Here is a 14414-nt window from a genome sequence, read left to right on the forward strand (position 1 = left end):
TCACCAACGAGAAAAACCGAAGTAGTCTCGATTGCACCTTCAGGCCCCGTACAGACCGCTCCACAAGGTAACAAACCGGTGAGTAAACTGAAACTAAAGCTCAGAAAAGAATCCGAGAAATTTTCTCCATTCATAGAAAAGAGACATGGTAGTGAAATACTCTCCGCAACAGAGGAGAAGATTAGAGTTGTGCTCGGACAACATGACCGTACTAGTTTTTGATGGCTTAGAGCTGGACGCCGGAGTGGATTCCCACCTACATCGGACACCAGATTCACAAACAGATGGCTCAGAGCTGGATGCCGGAGTGGATTCCCACCTACATCGGACACCAGATTCACAAGCAGATGAAAGCATGGTTGTAAGGTTGTCGAAGAACACATCACTCTAAAGTTTAGTGAAGTTGAAGATTTGCCGAACAAAATCGGATCTGGTCGGAAGATGCTACGGATCTGGCGCCGGAAGTGGAGGGGAGCAAAACCTGAGAAGATTTTTGACTCAGCTCTTCCTTGGTGAAGAAAGAGAGAGCTCAAGTGATGAACATTATGCTCCATGGCAGATTGAAGAGCTTGGACAAAGCCATCCGTGTGACTTGTACGTCGGCGGTAACACAAGGGTTCAACGGAGTTTACCCCTGAAAAACAGAGCACAGCGGCGGTGGGAGACTCCTCCCGACTCATCGCTGGTGAGCAGAACAGTAAATAGGGAAGAGACGCCGAGAGGACAAGAACAGAGAGCCAGATCGATGGTCCTCGTCGCGTCCTCCGTCGGGATCTCCTTCCTTCACAGAGCATGACGAGAAACAACAAAGAGTAGAAACAAGGGGCAAGCAGTAACGTGAAGAGCAGAGAGCGGAGAAGAGGTGGCCAGCGCCGGCGATAAAGAGCCTCACCGGCGCCGGAGAACACGAAATGAAAGATCTCCTCGATGTTCGTGTCTGAGAGAGCGGCTAGGGCGAACTCCACGAGGAGGGTTTGTTGCACCAGATTTTTATTATTAAATACTAGAAAACTAGCTTTGTAAATTAATATATTAATTAATCTAAGCTAACCTAAGCTTCACTCGATGAAAAAAAGAAGCTAGGCTTCTCTCTCTCTAGTATAGCCATCATTTACTAAAACATGGATTCAACTATAATATAACCTAATGATATAGTATTTGTTAAGTCAAATTCAATAAGCTAGCATTCCATCAAAATCGACGAATTTTATAGTACAATTTGGGTTTAAGCATTTTAATGTAATATTTTATTTTTTTTTATTTTAAAATCAAATAATTTTATAGCAGATTCAAGTTTCATTCCAACTCTACATTATATTGGTGTGAAAATAGAATAATTAGTAAAAAAATAAAATCATTACTTTAATCCCAATAATTGAAAAAAGCAAAAGTTATAAAGTTGCAAATGCTTCTACGTGCATGAAAAATACACAGCAGATTAGATATTCACCGTTGATTCCATCCTAAGTTTTAAATCGAGACCGTCCATTTTATCAATAACCCCCTTATATATACATCTACACACACAGCTTCGTTTTGTGCTAAAATCTTCATAACATTTTCTTGAGAAAACTTCAAAATTTTCTCAAGAATGTTTGCTGAGTCTGTGATTAGTTTCTCTCAGTTGATCGCAAAAACCGTCATTATCGTCTCCCTCTCCATCTTTTATCTCCGTCTCTTCCTTAGACTCGCTTCCTTCCTCGTGAGCCGCCCTTGGCGCCGTTACCGTACATTCACCGTTCGCCGCTGCCGGAGATGGAGGAAGAAAACGTCGGAACCTTACTGTTCCATTTGTCTCCAAGATGCGGCGGAGGGAGAGAAGATGAGGCGGTTAACGGCGTGCGGCCACTGTTTCCACGCCGAGTGCATCGATCCTTGGCTGGAGAAACGGTCCACGTGTCCTCAGTGCAGAGCTCAGATCCCGCCGGTGCCGCCGGAGTATCCTCTGGTTGCGTTATTTGTCCCTCCCGGCGTGATAGAGTTGTTTACCAAGGAACCTTAGCTCTTTCGTTATCATTATTCTTTATAATTAATTAAAACTTAAACTGAGTTTTAATACAGAAGTACATGATTACGTAATCAGTAACCAATGTAATCTTTGTACTTGTCGCACTCATAAAAGAAAAAAAAGTTTTTCGAATTTGGACCATATATTATCGGTTGGCGACAAAACTAAAATTGCATATGAAAGAAGAATTTAAAGTGCAGAAACAAACAAAAATATACAGTTTCTTATAAGATTTGTTTCCTATTTTCTTGGACTTAGTCTAAGTATTTCAAATTCATTAGAATAAAAAACAGCTACTTTGCAAATGTATTAATCAACAACAACTCTTTTGAATTATAGGTCTTTTTGTATGTATAGCTTGAATTATTTCAAATAATAAATACTGAGCTTACTTTTGAGCCTAAATTTTTTATCATAATAACCTAACCTTAACTTTAAGTTGAACTCCTTCCAAATTTGAACTTCAAATATCCAAAATCTTCTAAATATGCTCATACATCACGTTTGAGCACCACATGCATAAAACAACGGCACATTCAATCACACACTGTGTCACAACGGACACTACAAACACACAGTCAAAAGCTTTCTTTCTCCAAGGTCCATTTCATAAGACCATGTACCTCCTGTGTAACAATTAAACATAAATGTATGTTTCATGTTTCTCCAATCACATCAAAGGCAATTATTTTCCTTCTTTTTATGACAAATTTCTTTCTTGTTTTTTTATATAAAAAATCAACTTTAATTACCTAACACATCATTTCAATTTTAGATAAATTTATTCTTCTTTTTCATACTCAGTTAACACTCGCACATCAAAGTATACAAGTTTCCTTTTTAACAATTTTATAGCTCAGTTTCCTTTATTAGTTTTTATATTATTTTATGTACCATTTTGCAAACTTATAAAGAAACATTTCAAACAACTGCATCTTCAAAACTTCTAAGTTTATATCTTAAAGATATATATATATATATATATACATATTTTACAACACCAGGATTTACTGTAGAACCGCCAAGTGAATGTATACAGCCTGAAATTAGGAATTTAAGCTCCAAATAATGTTATTATGTGGTCCGCGGAGAAGTATCTACATTTATGAAGAAATTAGTTTGATTTGTTATGGGTATCTAAAAACAATTTTTAGTGTATAAATTTACATGTTTCGCTGGATAATAGCAGTATAAGTATACGCGCGCGTACACTCTAGATGATATAAGTTTTCAAAATTAGCATCTAACTAATCTAGTTTTACATAATATCAATGCGATATCTATTTAGTATTTGATACCCCAAAATCCACCAAACTTCGTCACCCAATAAAGTTAGAGAATGGCAGTGTTATACTAGTGCTCATTAATGTTCTTGTTTACAGGTAAACACCTCTGATAATTTTGTTTTCTTCGCCACTTTACGATTTTCTTACCTACCAATTACCATTATCTAACCCACCATCGAATAAAGTTGGCAAGTCTTCTACAAGTGGCTTTAATCTTTCAAATAGTGGTTTACCGAACAATAAACATTTATATAAGATCAAAGTTGCAATAGTCTAATTAATAATCTCTGTACTTTCGTAACATATATAAATTGGGGAGTTTTTAACTTTCTATATATAGCTATACAGACTGATTATATAAATGCTTTAGTCTTGGATGCATGTTACCTTTTGGCATATAATTCTTAAGTCTTTGACAATTTGCGTTACAATTACTCTAATTTAGTAGTTTGGATTTATGCATTATATAAATGTAGTAGTTTGGACTTACGAATTCTATATAGCTTTATGAGAACCTATCACTCTAATTTCCGTTCAAGTGTCCATTTATCGCACCCTTTAGTCATGGCTAAAGCTGACGTCGCATGTAGTCTGTAGAGCAGGAAGAAACGGTGTCAGTATTACTAGAAAACCTCTTTTTAATGACAAAACTAGGTTTGATTATTATTTTTTTGGTGTATAAATGTATAAAATTTTATTATTAAAATACTGCTTTGAAAAATAAAAACCAATTGCAAAGGAAAAGTCATTTGTTATTATGAAAATGTACACTTAAATGATTCATATTAATGACCCATATTAATTAATCAATTTGGTAAACGACTATTTTCGAATTTCGTTTTAAACATCCACACTCAAAGTCTTAATATTTACACGCACAAAAGAAAGTTGTGAGGCTGAGTCGATTCTTTACCATTCTTGCATTAGACAACCATCCCCAATGGCTCAATGTCTCCCTGATAAATCCAGAAAATATAGTTAAGACTCATCGTCTCCCCTAAGAAAACTAATTTTGAAGCAATGTTTTCTTTTATTTTCCTACTTACAGAGCAATCATCATGAACACGCTGTATGGTCTCCGTAAAAAGAATATTATAATGAATAATTTGGACTTCATGTTTCATGCTTAAGTATTTAAATATTAAATCTATGTATTAAAAGAAAACTTATCCCATTCCATACTTTTGTTGATGTTTTTTGGTTTTTGGGTATAAATCATTTATAACTCATGGTATTTAGAAAACAAATATTGAGTACTAAATCAACTTGGTTGTCTTCTTCATTTCCACTCAATTGGATGATGACGTTTTCGATTTTTTGGAGTTTGTAGGTAGATATCTAAAATTTGAAAAAAAAAATAGACTTGAATAGATAATTTTATTATCATGATTATCTTGAACACGTGATAGTTTTTCGGAATCTTGGTTGGAACTTTGGTTAGGCGTAGAGTTTGTTATCTTGATTTTCTGCTTAAGTAGGATGATAGTGAACTAGTTTGTATACCTCATTCAATATATTCATGTAACACAAGTGTAGAGATAGCAAAACGCACTCGCGGCTCTCAAATGGGCAAGTGTTACTCTTAATTGATGACTGAGTTAGAGAAAATGTAGATCCATATGACTGGATTTAAAAGTGAGAAAAGGCAAGGAAAATAGAAAATGTGATCTTACAAGTTGGTTCCTCTAATCATTCACACACATGTCTGACATTTACAAGCGCAAAAAAAAGGAAGTTGTACACTATCAGAAACCCATTCACACACGAGTCTTGAACATTGTTGCATCAGTCAATCAATCAATCCCCAATGTCGAAAATGGCTCAATGTCTCCCTGATACATCCAAATAATTATAGTTTAGGACTCAATGTCTTCCCTAAGAAATCTCATTTTGAAGCAACGTGTGTCTTGTTTTACTTACAGAGCAATCATCATGAACACGCCATATGGTCTCCGCAAGAAGGTTTGCTACTGAGAGAACGGTAAGCTGTGGAAAGTAGTTTTGCTCCGACAGTGGAATCGTGTTGGTTATTATCACCTCTTGAAACAGACCGCTCGATAGTCTACTGATTGCAGGAGGGCTGTTTCCATATACCAAGCATCACTATATAAGCTTCTCTGTCTCTTTATACTTCCAACAACTTGAAAAATATTTTCACATGGGCTTACCTAAAAACGGCATGAGTGGTACATGCGTAGACTTCTCTTGCTCCTTCTTGGTGTAACAGAGCTGCACCTTTGCTTATGGTTCCTAATTTGTTACAACAAAACAAGTGTCTAAGCATAATGGAGAATGTTTTTGAGATATATACGCAGTTAGAGACTTGCATAACTCACCCGCTGTGTCAATCATGTCATCCACCATTATAGCTACTTTCCCTTTAACGTCCCCAATTAAGTTCATCACCTACATGAAACGGATTGTTACATATCAAAGCCAGCCTCGGTTAAAATGTATTTCCCACTCCGTTCTTCTTTACCTCTGCAACATTGTGCCCATGACGTCTTTTGTCAACTATTGCTAAAGGAGCATCGGATAGCTTCTTGGCAAAAGCGCGAGCCCTTGCGACTCCACCAACATCAGGCGAAACAACCACTAAGTCATCAGAGGATATGCCTTTGCTTGCCAGGTAATCAAGTATCACAGGCTGTTTATAAAATATTGATCGTAAGAAAATCCATTTTCACAAAAAGTAATCAATGCTTTAAGGGAAGAACCTGCTTTACCTGGCCATAAACATGGTCAACAGGAATATCAAAGTAGCCCATAGACTGTCCAGAGTGAAGGTCACAGGCAAGAACACGGTCTGCACCAGACTCTGTTATCAGATTAGCGACAAGCTTGGCAGCAATAGATTCACGTCCCTGAGTCTGCAAGAATATGCACAACAGAAGGTTCATATGAAAAAAACTCTGTTAGCCATCAACTAAAAACTAATTGGAGCCACAAGAATGAGACAATAGACAAACTCAAATCAGCTTCATGCAGAGAACTAAGCTATACCAATTTGATTACTTTTGGAAACAGGCCAGTATGCTTATAAACAAGGATGCAGTGTTTGAAAGAAGATTGATTCCAAGGCAGATTCTCATTAATTTCAATCAAGGACTTGCCTTTCTATCAGGAATGAGACAATAGACAAACTCAAATCAGCTTCATGCAGAGAACTAAGCTAGCAATTTGGTTACTTTCTGAAACAGACCAGTATGCCTATAGATTCCAATAGTTTCAAGATAACAACGAAAGGACTTGCCTTTCTATCAGCTCGAGCATAGCCAAAGTAAGGAATCACAGCAGTGATGGTCTTGGCAGATGCTCTACGGCAAGCGTCAATCATAACGAGCAGTTCCATAAGGTTTTCATTAGCAGGTGGGCACGTAGGCTGCACAAGAAACACATCGCATCCCCTAACACTCTCTTGCAGCTGAACATAGATCTCCCCATCAGCAAACCGCTTAATCTTGATTTTCCCCAGCTCCAGTCCCAAATAGCATGAAATCTCCTGCACAATCGCCAAGATCCATGTAGTTACAACATAACCAGTTTCTTCCTAATCAATTAATAAGCAATTTGAACAAAATCTCCAGCTTCAAGCAACTATCCCAAAGTAGATACCAGTTTCTTGCAATTCAATCAGTTTCTTCCTATTCACAGCGATTCAAGCTCAGATTAAGCAAAGGAACCTGAGCCAAGGAAGGATTAGCAGTGCCGGAGAAGATACGGAGCCGCGTGGTGTTATTCTTAATCGCATCCTCCAACCGCGTCCTCGAGAGAAGAGCGCTCGCGGGAGCGGTGTCGCCTGTAAGCAGATACAGATCGTCGGAGTTCCCGCCGTACGAATCCACCGCCTTACACTTCTACAGAACAAGATTCTCATCAGATGCGAGCGCAAAGACTGTAGAGAGAGAGAGAGAGAGTGAGAGAGACTTACGAGAGGAAATCGAACGGAAGCAGGACCGCGATGAATCAGAGGAGAAGATCGCCGGAGATCCGCCGCCGGTAAACTAGGTGAAGGTCGCGCGTGGAGAAGAAACGCCATTTTGTGATTCGATTGAGAGATTTTTTTAGGGCTGTCAACAACAGTAAAGAAGAGAGTCTGTTTTATACCCGCGAGATACGAAAAATTGACCCTTTTGTATTGTTTTTAACTAAACCGGTAACTGAATAACTAACCGGTAACGGCAAAAATAACTAACCGTAGCGTTATATATTTAACCAAACACTTCTTAGATATTGAATCTGATATATAAAGTTTGTTATGAGAGAATAATGGGTAAAGTTTTGAACATTCATCTATAGCTGCAGCCAAATGGCCTTTCATTCTCAATTGTTTGTAAGTTGATGCAACATTTCTTTGAATCAAGTTGTGGAGATATGTAAATATGCATACGAAACTATGAACTAAGACCATGATTAACCCAGATTCTTAGGATGGGGTTCTTAGCTTCGGTTAAGAATAGTTTCTTAGCTTTTAACTAAAAAAAGTTAAGAACCGATTATTAAATAAGATATAAAAGCTGGTTCTTAATCGAAAAATGTAAAAAAACAAAATAAAATAAAAAGATGTCAAATCATAAGTTTAGAACCTCAACTTAGGAGTCCGGGTTAATCTTGCTCTTCCGATTATGTGATTGATTAGAACAAAAACATTTCAATAATAGCTTCATGCCAATGGACTTTACAATGTGATGAATGTTCTTCCACCGCTAGCAATAAAGAGCTCTGCAGGCCCACACTCAGGCCCAATACTCAGTATCATGACATGGATTCGGTTGAACCGTCTGAAGCATAGACAAGCTTGTCTCCATGGAAATAGAAAATGTAGCCACTGCTTAACCTCATCATTTAATCATAGATTTAGACAGATAAAGAGCACAAGAGCAATAGCAACAGAGACCACCTATCAAGCATGTACCACAGCTTTCTTTTAAACAATATACCAAATGTTTGAGCAAACACAATAAACTCGATAAAGCATTTGAACCCTTTGATGTCAATAAACATTCAAACATTCAACTAAAAATAAAATATACTGTGGAGCCAAAATTCATAATCCTCTAGTATGCGTTCTCCCCACGTTCTTATTACCAAAGATGTAACTCAAAAAACAATCTCACAATATTCTTCACTTTGTGATGTGTGTCCTCTCAATAACTCAAGAGCTTTTGCTTTATGGAGAATAGAAGGAAGGAGCTGGGAGGAAAGGAAACGGTGCAGCAGAAGCATAAGCCACAGGAGCCTGAGCAGCACGTTTCTTTCTTCTCTGAGTTTTTACTTCACTTGATGCAGAGTTTGATAAACCGGCTGCTTCTAGGAGTGGTTGTTTGTCCTCATCATAGACGCGGTGTATAAGCAGACCAGACATGAAAACAGGAAGGAAGAGAAGACTGGCGTGGAACATCTTCCTTGCTTTCTCCATGGTTCCGTGTCTGTAGAATGAAAACGCGGTAGCAGCAATTGCCATTGTGAGAAGCGTTGATTCGAGACAGAACCAGCTTGATGTCAAACCCCCTGTGCTCACAAAAATGGAAGCTTAGTCAACATACAGAGATGAATCCACAAGGAAGAAAGGACTCACAGTCATAGGCAATGAAACCGAGAGGGACCATGTAAAAGCAGTTCCTAAGAGCCACTGCTGCTATTCTCTTCCCTGATGGATCAAACAGCGACAGCATCTTGTAACTGAAACAACAAGGGGCACAATATCAAAACTGAGATTATGCAGCTGAGCTGACCACTTTCAAGAACAACACTATATGTAAAGGAGACATTCTATCTAGTATAAAACCCATATGGTTCATAATATATCACCCTCCAGCTGCATAATCATCGCGGCAGAGATGTGCAAGGGCCATGAAATGAGGAATCTGCCAAAAATAAAGAGCAGCTGGAAGAATCATCGAATTGTATGAGATCTCGCCAGAAGCTGCAGCCCACCTGAACAAACCCACAAAAACATAAATAAATTTGCAAAAAAAAAAAGCAGACATGAACAAAGTGAAACGAAGAGGAAAGGATACCCAAGTAAGGGTGGGATGGCACCAACAACAGCCCCAACCCAAGTATTCACAGGGTGAAGCTGCTTCAACGGAGTGTAAACAAACGCGTAAAGCACAAGATTAGCAGACGCAAGTCCAGCCGCCATCATATTAGTCTGCAATAACCTTGTCGCAGAAGCAAAAAAATTACACTCACAATCTCTATATCCCACATACATAACCCCCAAAGAAACAAGCAGTCACCTTGGTAGCCAACAAACAAGCACCAGACGCGCCAGCTATAGTAGCCCACGCAACAGCATGTGGAACACTCATACGCCCTGAAGGCAACGGCCTTCTCATCGTCCTCTTCATCTTAGCATCATTACTTATCTCAAAAATCTGAAATTTCAAAAAGAAAAAAAAAAATCTAAAATCTTTACATATATCATATATTTATACGTTTTTATATAAACTGTTAGAACCGCTGTTACCATTAGTAGCCTAAAGTTGATAGCATTTTATCTTTTAACTCAAACCTGATTCAAGGAGTTAGCAGAAGCAGCAATCATCATGGTACCAGCACACGTGTAACAAAGCCCCGCTAAGTCAACCGCACCGTTCCCCGTACCGAGGATGTAGCCAGTGCCAGATGTCGCCACCACGAGCATGCTGCAACGGATCAAAACGAAAGATACCATTTTTATAGAGAATTTCAATCAAAGTTTCAAACTTTTACCATTACCATATACCTGAGCCGAGCTTTGGAGAGCTCCCAGTAGCAGCGAGCGTAGTGGTGACCTAACCCCGCCGCAGCCGCGATTCTCGACGTGGCGGCGACGGCGCTTGAGGAGAGGACTCGATTGGGATCGGATCCGGCGCCGGAGATCGCTAGCTTAGCAGTTGGTTCCGATGAGAGCGGAGGCTGGGGGAAGGTGTTGACGGCGCATAGTTCGCGGGACCAAGGGATCAGTCTAGGGTTCGGCGACGAAGAAGAAGAGGACAGAGAGATTCTCGAGGAGAAGCGAGAGACGGCGGATCTTCGCCACATCGTTAGGAGCGAAGGTTTCGGTAGCCCGAATCAGTAGGCGTTTAGAGGGCACGACGACGGATACGTGTTCATCAGATGAGCAAAGATTGATTTGCTTTTCAGATATTTCGAGCCACGGCGGCTCTTCACTTCCACAAAGAGATGGAAATGAAGGAGCTAATTGTAATATTTTACATTGTTTAGGATTATTTGAATATTATCACAGAATCAAAGGGTTTGTTCTATAAATAAATAAATTGTAGTATCAATGGCTGGGCTCTGGTCCAGTTATGGATGGGCTTTGGCCCAGCTTTCAGTTACCAAAAAAGGTAAGAATTAAACTCACATAATCTTCTTTCTAATAATATCTCCAATCCATCAATATAATTTTCTTCAAAACAAAAAACAAATAAATGTAGATTTCATTTCACTCTAAAATAAGATAGCATTATAACATGAGTTCTTATAACATTGGAAATATAAAACTACTATTTTCTCTATACAGACGAATAACATTAGATTCTGTTTCATATTAAATATTATTTTAACTTTTTTTTCTTGTTATAAAAAGAATGTCATTTTAAAATTTCTATGTAACTTTCAACTCAATAATAATTAAAAATGTATTGATTTTTTTAAAAAAATTATTTATCTAAAATACTAATATATTTAATAAAAACTTAAATAAATTTCAATCATTTTTTAATATTTTTAAAAATATATTGATTTAAAAAAAAATTATTTATCTAAAATACTATTGGTTGAATATGTATAATTAATAAAAACTTAAATGCATTTAAATTATTTTCTTAATATGTGTAAAATATCAAAATGACATTTTTTATGAAATGGAAAGAGTAAATAAAACTCATTCTTCTAATTGTTTTTTTAACAAATTATAGAAAGTGAACTGGAGATGGTATAAAACATTAATAGAGAGTTTCACAAGACATAAGATTGCTGGATAATGGAGATGGTATAAAACATTAATGATTCAGACACATGAAACTTAGAGTTCCCAATGACATAAGATTGCTGGATAAAACAACAAAACATTAGAACTATGCTGGAAAAAACCACTATCAAAACTGGCGGTTAATCAATAAACAAACAACCAACTTAAAGATTCCTCAAGAAGATGACCAATGTTCATTCAATCAATGAGAGAATTCAGCATCTGTCTGAACTCAGGAATCCTTTTTGCTTCCACAGCCATCACTAGTCCCATCAGCTGATAATTCTTCATCTGCAACCATTAAAACCAAAATGATTGCATATCTTCAGAAAACATTTGAAAATCAGAAACAATGTGCATAGTCTGAAGAGAGAAACTTACTTCATGAGAAGTCACAAGCTGTGAGCGCATAGGGTACGTGAAAGACCAAGAACTCAACTGCAAAAATACAAAATCATTTCAACAAAAAGTTCATGTAATCTCGAGAAAGGTAACGTGAGAGAGAATACGTTACCTGGAGAAAGAGTTCATCTTCTGGCTTAAGGAATACTGTTTCCTCCTCCTCTTCTTCACCACGACGAGGCTTCCTCTGCTTGGGATTCTTCAGCTATACATCAAACATCACATCAATAGAGATTCAAAAAACAACTCCTTACAGTTACAACACAAAACTCACCTTGTAAATCTTGGTGACAAGCAGATACCACTTGAACCGGAACGAGCCACGAAGCTCCTCGGTAGGCTCGTCTTCCGTAGCCCACGATACTTCATCAAACAACCCATCGTACAGCGGAGGAAGAAGCTGCGGAGGAAGGTTCATCACTCTCTGAGACACCAAGATACCAACATCATGTGCCTTCTTCTCCAACATCACTCCAAGATCTTTAGCTACACTCTTCTCCGAACAGACTTGAAGAAGAAACTCTTTCAACTCTCTAAAGCACTTGTGCTCCTTGTATCTCGCCAAGTTAAGAGCAGAGACGACAGCGAACACAGACTCGTCCTCATCATCTGCTACTTTCACTACGGTTCCTACTGTTGTCTGCTCCAGTACCAGATCAACAAAGCTGCTCAAGTCCCACTCCTTGTCATCTAGATAGTTCTTTAAAAGAATCTTGACTCCGTTGAAGTCTGTTGGCTTAGGATCAAAGAACTCAAAATCTGCTTGTACATCTCCCTTCAAAAATATCAAAAAAATTAAAAATGATAAACAAAGGGGGTTTCAATGATTCCATCTACAAATATCAAAACCACTATTCTAAAAATTACTATAATAATAAATAATTCATTATTTATAAATTACAAAAATTAATATACTGTAGTATAAAAGTCTTATGAATATAGAACAATATGAATATTATTATTATTTGTAAATCATCATATTTAACCTATTATTTTATACTCACTCAGTTCCGAAAAGATCCATGTTTTAAAACAAAATTGTTTACATTTTCAATCTATTAATTAATGGTAAATTGTAAACTTCAAAAACCATAGTTGTGTTTATTGAAATTTTATTGGTTAAAAATTATGGTGAATAATTAGTTACAAAAAAATAATTTATCGGTATAATAAAAAATTTCATGTTTTCTTAATTTATCTAAAAAATCTAAAGCATATACATCTTATTGAAACGTAGAGATTATAATTTACCATATTGTTATAGTTGGTAAAACGCCTAGGCCTACTAACTAAATAACCCTCGTTCTAGGCTCTAACTAGGCTTAAGCTTAGAGATAAGGATCAAAACAGAGGAGTCTGAATAATCTTATTACCTGAGAGTCTTCTTCATCAGAGGAGTCTGAAAGCTGTTCTTTTTGCTCCTTTTTAGACAAAGTTGGGAGCTTTTGATCTAACAAAACAAGAATGATTCGTTATTACAATGTTTCTGAACAGAAACTTCTCAGTTTTAATGATTACTACTACTACTCACCAAAAGACATCAGCTCTTCAGAACGTGGAGAGTCATCTTCTTGTTGATGACGATGCAGTTTACGCCTTGAAGCTAAAGCAAGTGACCGCATAAACGGTGAAAATGCTAAAGGTTGGTGCTTTATGAACCTTCTTCCTCCTGATGGTCTCCGAGGCATCTATTCAAAGTAACAGCTAACAAACTTTCAGACCAATTCAATTGAGACATATGAAACATAGACACATATAAGAACCTGTCCTGCTCGATGAATTGAGTTCAAGGAAACGAGAGATAGAGAGAGAGAGATCTGACCTGGAAACGCTTGCTGATATAGCAGAGAGAGGAGGATAGGAAGCTAAAAGCACTTCAAGTTTCGACCCTCTGATCAAACACGAACACGACCTAGAAGCTCTCTGTTTCTGAAAAACCCCCAAAACCTTGTTCGACTTCGATGTCTATGAGGAAAGTGTGTGAAGAAACTAACGACGTCGTTTTACTCAAAAGGAAACCCTAGGCTACATAAAAAGGCCCGTTAAAATATTCATTCGTAAGGGCCCATATAGATTAATGGGAACTTACAAGCCCAGTTGTTATTATTGTATTATCTAGGCCTCGGAGTTTTTAACGAACTTGAAGTATCGGCCTTAAGTAACCGAAAAAACCGAAACCGAATCCGAACTGTTTTACAAAAATATCCAAATAGAACTTATGAAGTTATTACTTTAGACTTTGATTATAATCCAAACCGAAATCCAAATTAGGATTCGAAGATATCCGAAATTAGTTAAATATGTTAATATTTTTATATATATTAAGGTGATTTAAATATTTTAGAGTATTCAAAATATTTTTGTAGTTTTTTTTATTTGTTATTTTGAATATTTTTAATTAATTTAGATAATTTAACTAATTTTTTAATTAGATTTGTAAATAATTTATATATTCTGAAATTTTTTTGGTCAATTTTCGAGGTTTTTAAAAATATTTTTTTTTACGATTTTAAACATTGGTTAAATCCGATCCGAACCGTATCCGATCAGATAATTAGTAAAAATCAAATGGTACTTATGAGCATAACACCGAAAATCCAAAAATCTGAATCATTCGGACCGAAACTGAACGGACCACCGAAAGCCCATGCCTAGTATTATCTCCATGTCTTAAATCAAGTATTGTTATGTATTTTGAGAAACTATTAAGAAATATACACAATTACTTTAATTAATATTTTTTTGAGAACTTTTG

General features: G+C 37.0%; 4 protein-coding genes across 5 annotated transcripts; 1 reads left to right on the forward strand and 3 right to left on the reverse strand.

The window, feature by feature from the left end:
* The first annotated feature begins 971 nt into the window (after positions 1–971).
* LOC103866146 (RING-H2 finger protein ATL57) lies at positions 972–2140 on the forward strand. The gene has a single exon (XM_009144023.2). It carries the CDS (start codon positions 1592–1594, stop codon positions 2000–2002), a length of 411 nt encoding a protein of 136 aa, XP_009142271.1. The 5' UTR covers positions 972–1591; the 3' UTR covers positions 2003–2140.
* A 2720-nt stretch (positions 2141–4860) lies between these two features.
* LOC103866145 (ribose-phosphate pyrophosphokinase 5, chloroplastic) lies at positions 4861–7475 on the reverse strand. Of its 2 annotated transcripts, none has more exons than XM_009144022.2 (9): positions 7226–7475; positions 6978–7151; positions 6548–6796; positions 6021–6164; positions 5774–5941; positions 5631–5700; positions 5463–5544; positions 5215–5374; positions 4861–5126 (listed from the first exon to the last, which is right to left on the reverse strand). In XM_009144022.2, the coding sequence occupies exons 1-9, from the start codon at positions 7331–7333 to the stop codon at positions 5088–5090; spliced, it is 1194 nt and encodes a 397-aa protein (XP_009142270.1). In that variant the 5' UTR covers positions 7334–7475; the 3' UTR covers positions 4861–5087. The 2 variants fall into 2 exon arrangements, with proteins under 2 accessions (XP_009142270.1, XP_033146051.1); XM_033290160.1 differs by having other exon boundaries at positions 6978–7148; positions 7226–7391.
* Positions 7476–8195: 720 nt separating this feature from the next.
* On the reverse strand, positions 8196–10323 carry LOC103866143 (protoheme IX farnesyltransferase, mitochondrial). The gene is made up of 7 exons (XM_009144021.3): positions 10025–10323; positions 9812–9944; positions 9537–9674; positions 9315–9448; positions 9106–9231; positions 8873–8976; positions 8196–8805 (listed from the first exon to the last, which is right to left on the reverse strand). Exons 1-7 carry the CDS (start codon positions 10321–10323, stop codon positions 8465–8467), a joined length of 1275 nt encoding a protein of 424 aa, XP_009142269.1. The 3' UTR covers positions 8196–8464.
* Positions 10324–11237: 914 nt separating this feature from the next.
* On the reverse strand, positions 11238–13772 carry LOC103866142 (protein BCCIP homolog). The gene is made up of 7 exons (XM_009144020.3): positions 13482–13772; positions 13191–13347; positions 13033–13109; positions 11934–12434; positions 11772–11864; positions 11639–11695; positions 11238–11548 (listed from the first exon to the last, which is right to left on the reverse strand). Exons 2-7 carry the CDS (start codon positions 13345–13347, stop codon positions 11456–11458), a joined length of 978 nt encoding a protein of 325 aa, XP_009142268.1. The 5' UTR covers positions 13482–13772; the 3' UTR covers positions 11238–11455.
* Positions 13773–14414: the final 642 nt, after the last annotated feature.

This window comes from Brassica rapa, chromosome A04 (genome assembly GCF_000309985.2).
Source record: "Brassica rapa cultivar Chiifu-401-42 chromosome A04, CAAS_Brap_v3.01, whole genome shotgun sequence".
Taxonomy (NCBI): domain Eukaryota; kingdom Viridiplantae; phylum Streptophyta; class Magnoliopsida; order Brassicales; family Brassicaceae; genus Brassica; species Brassica rapa.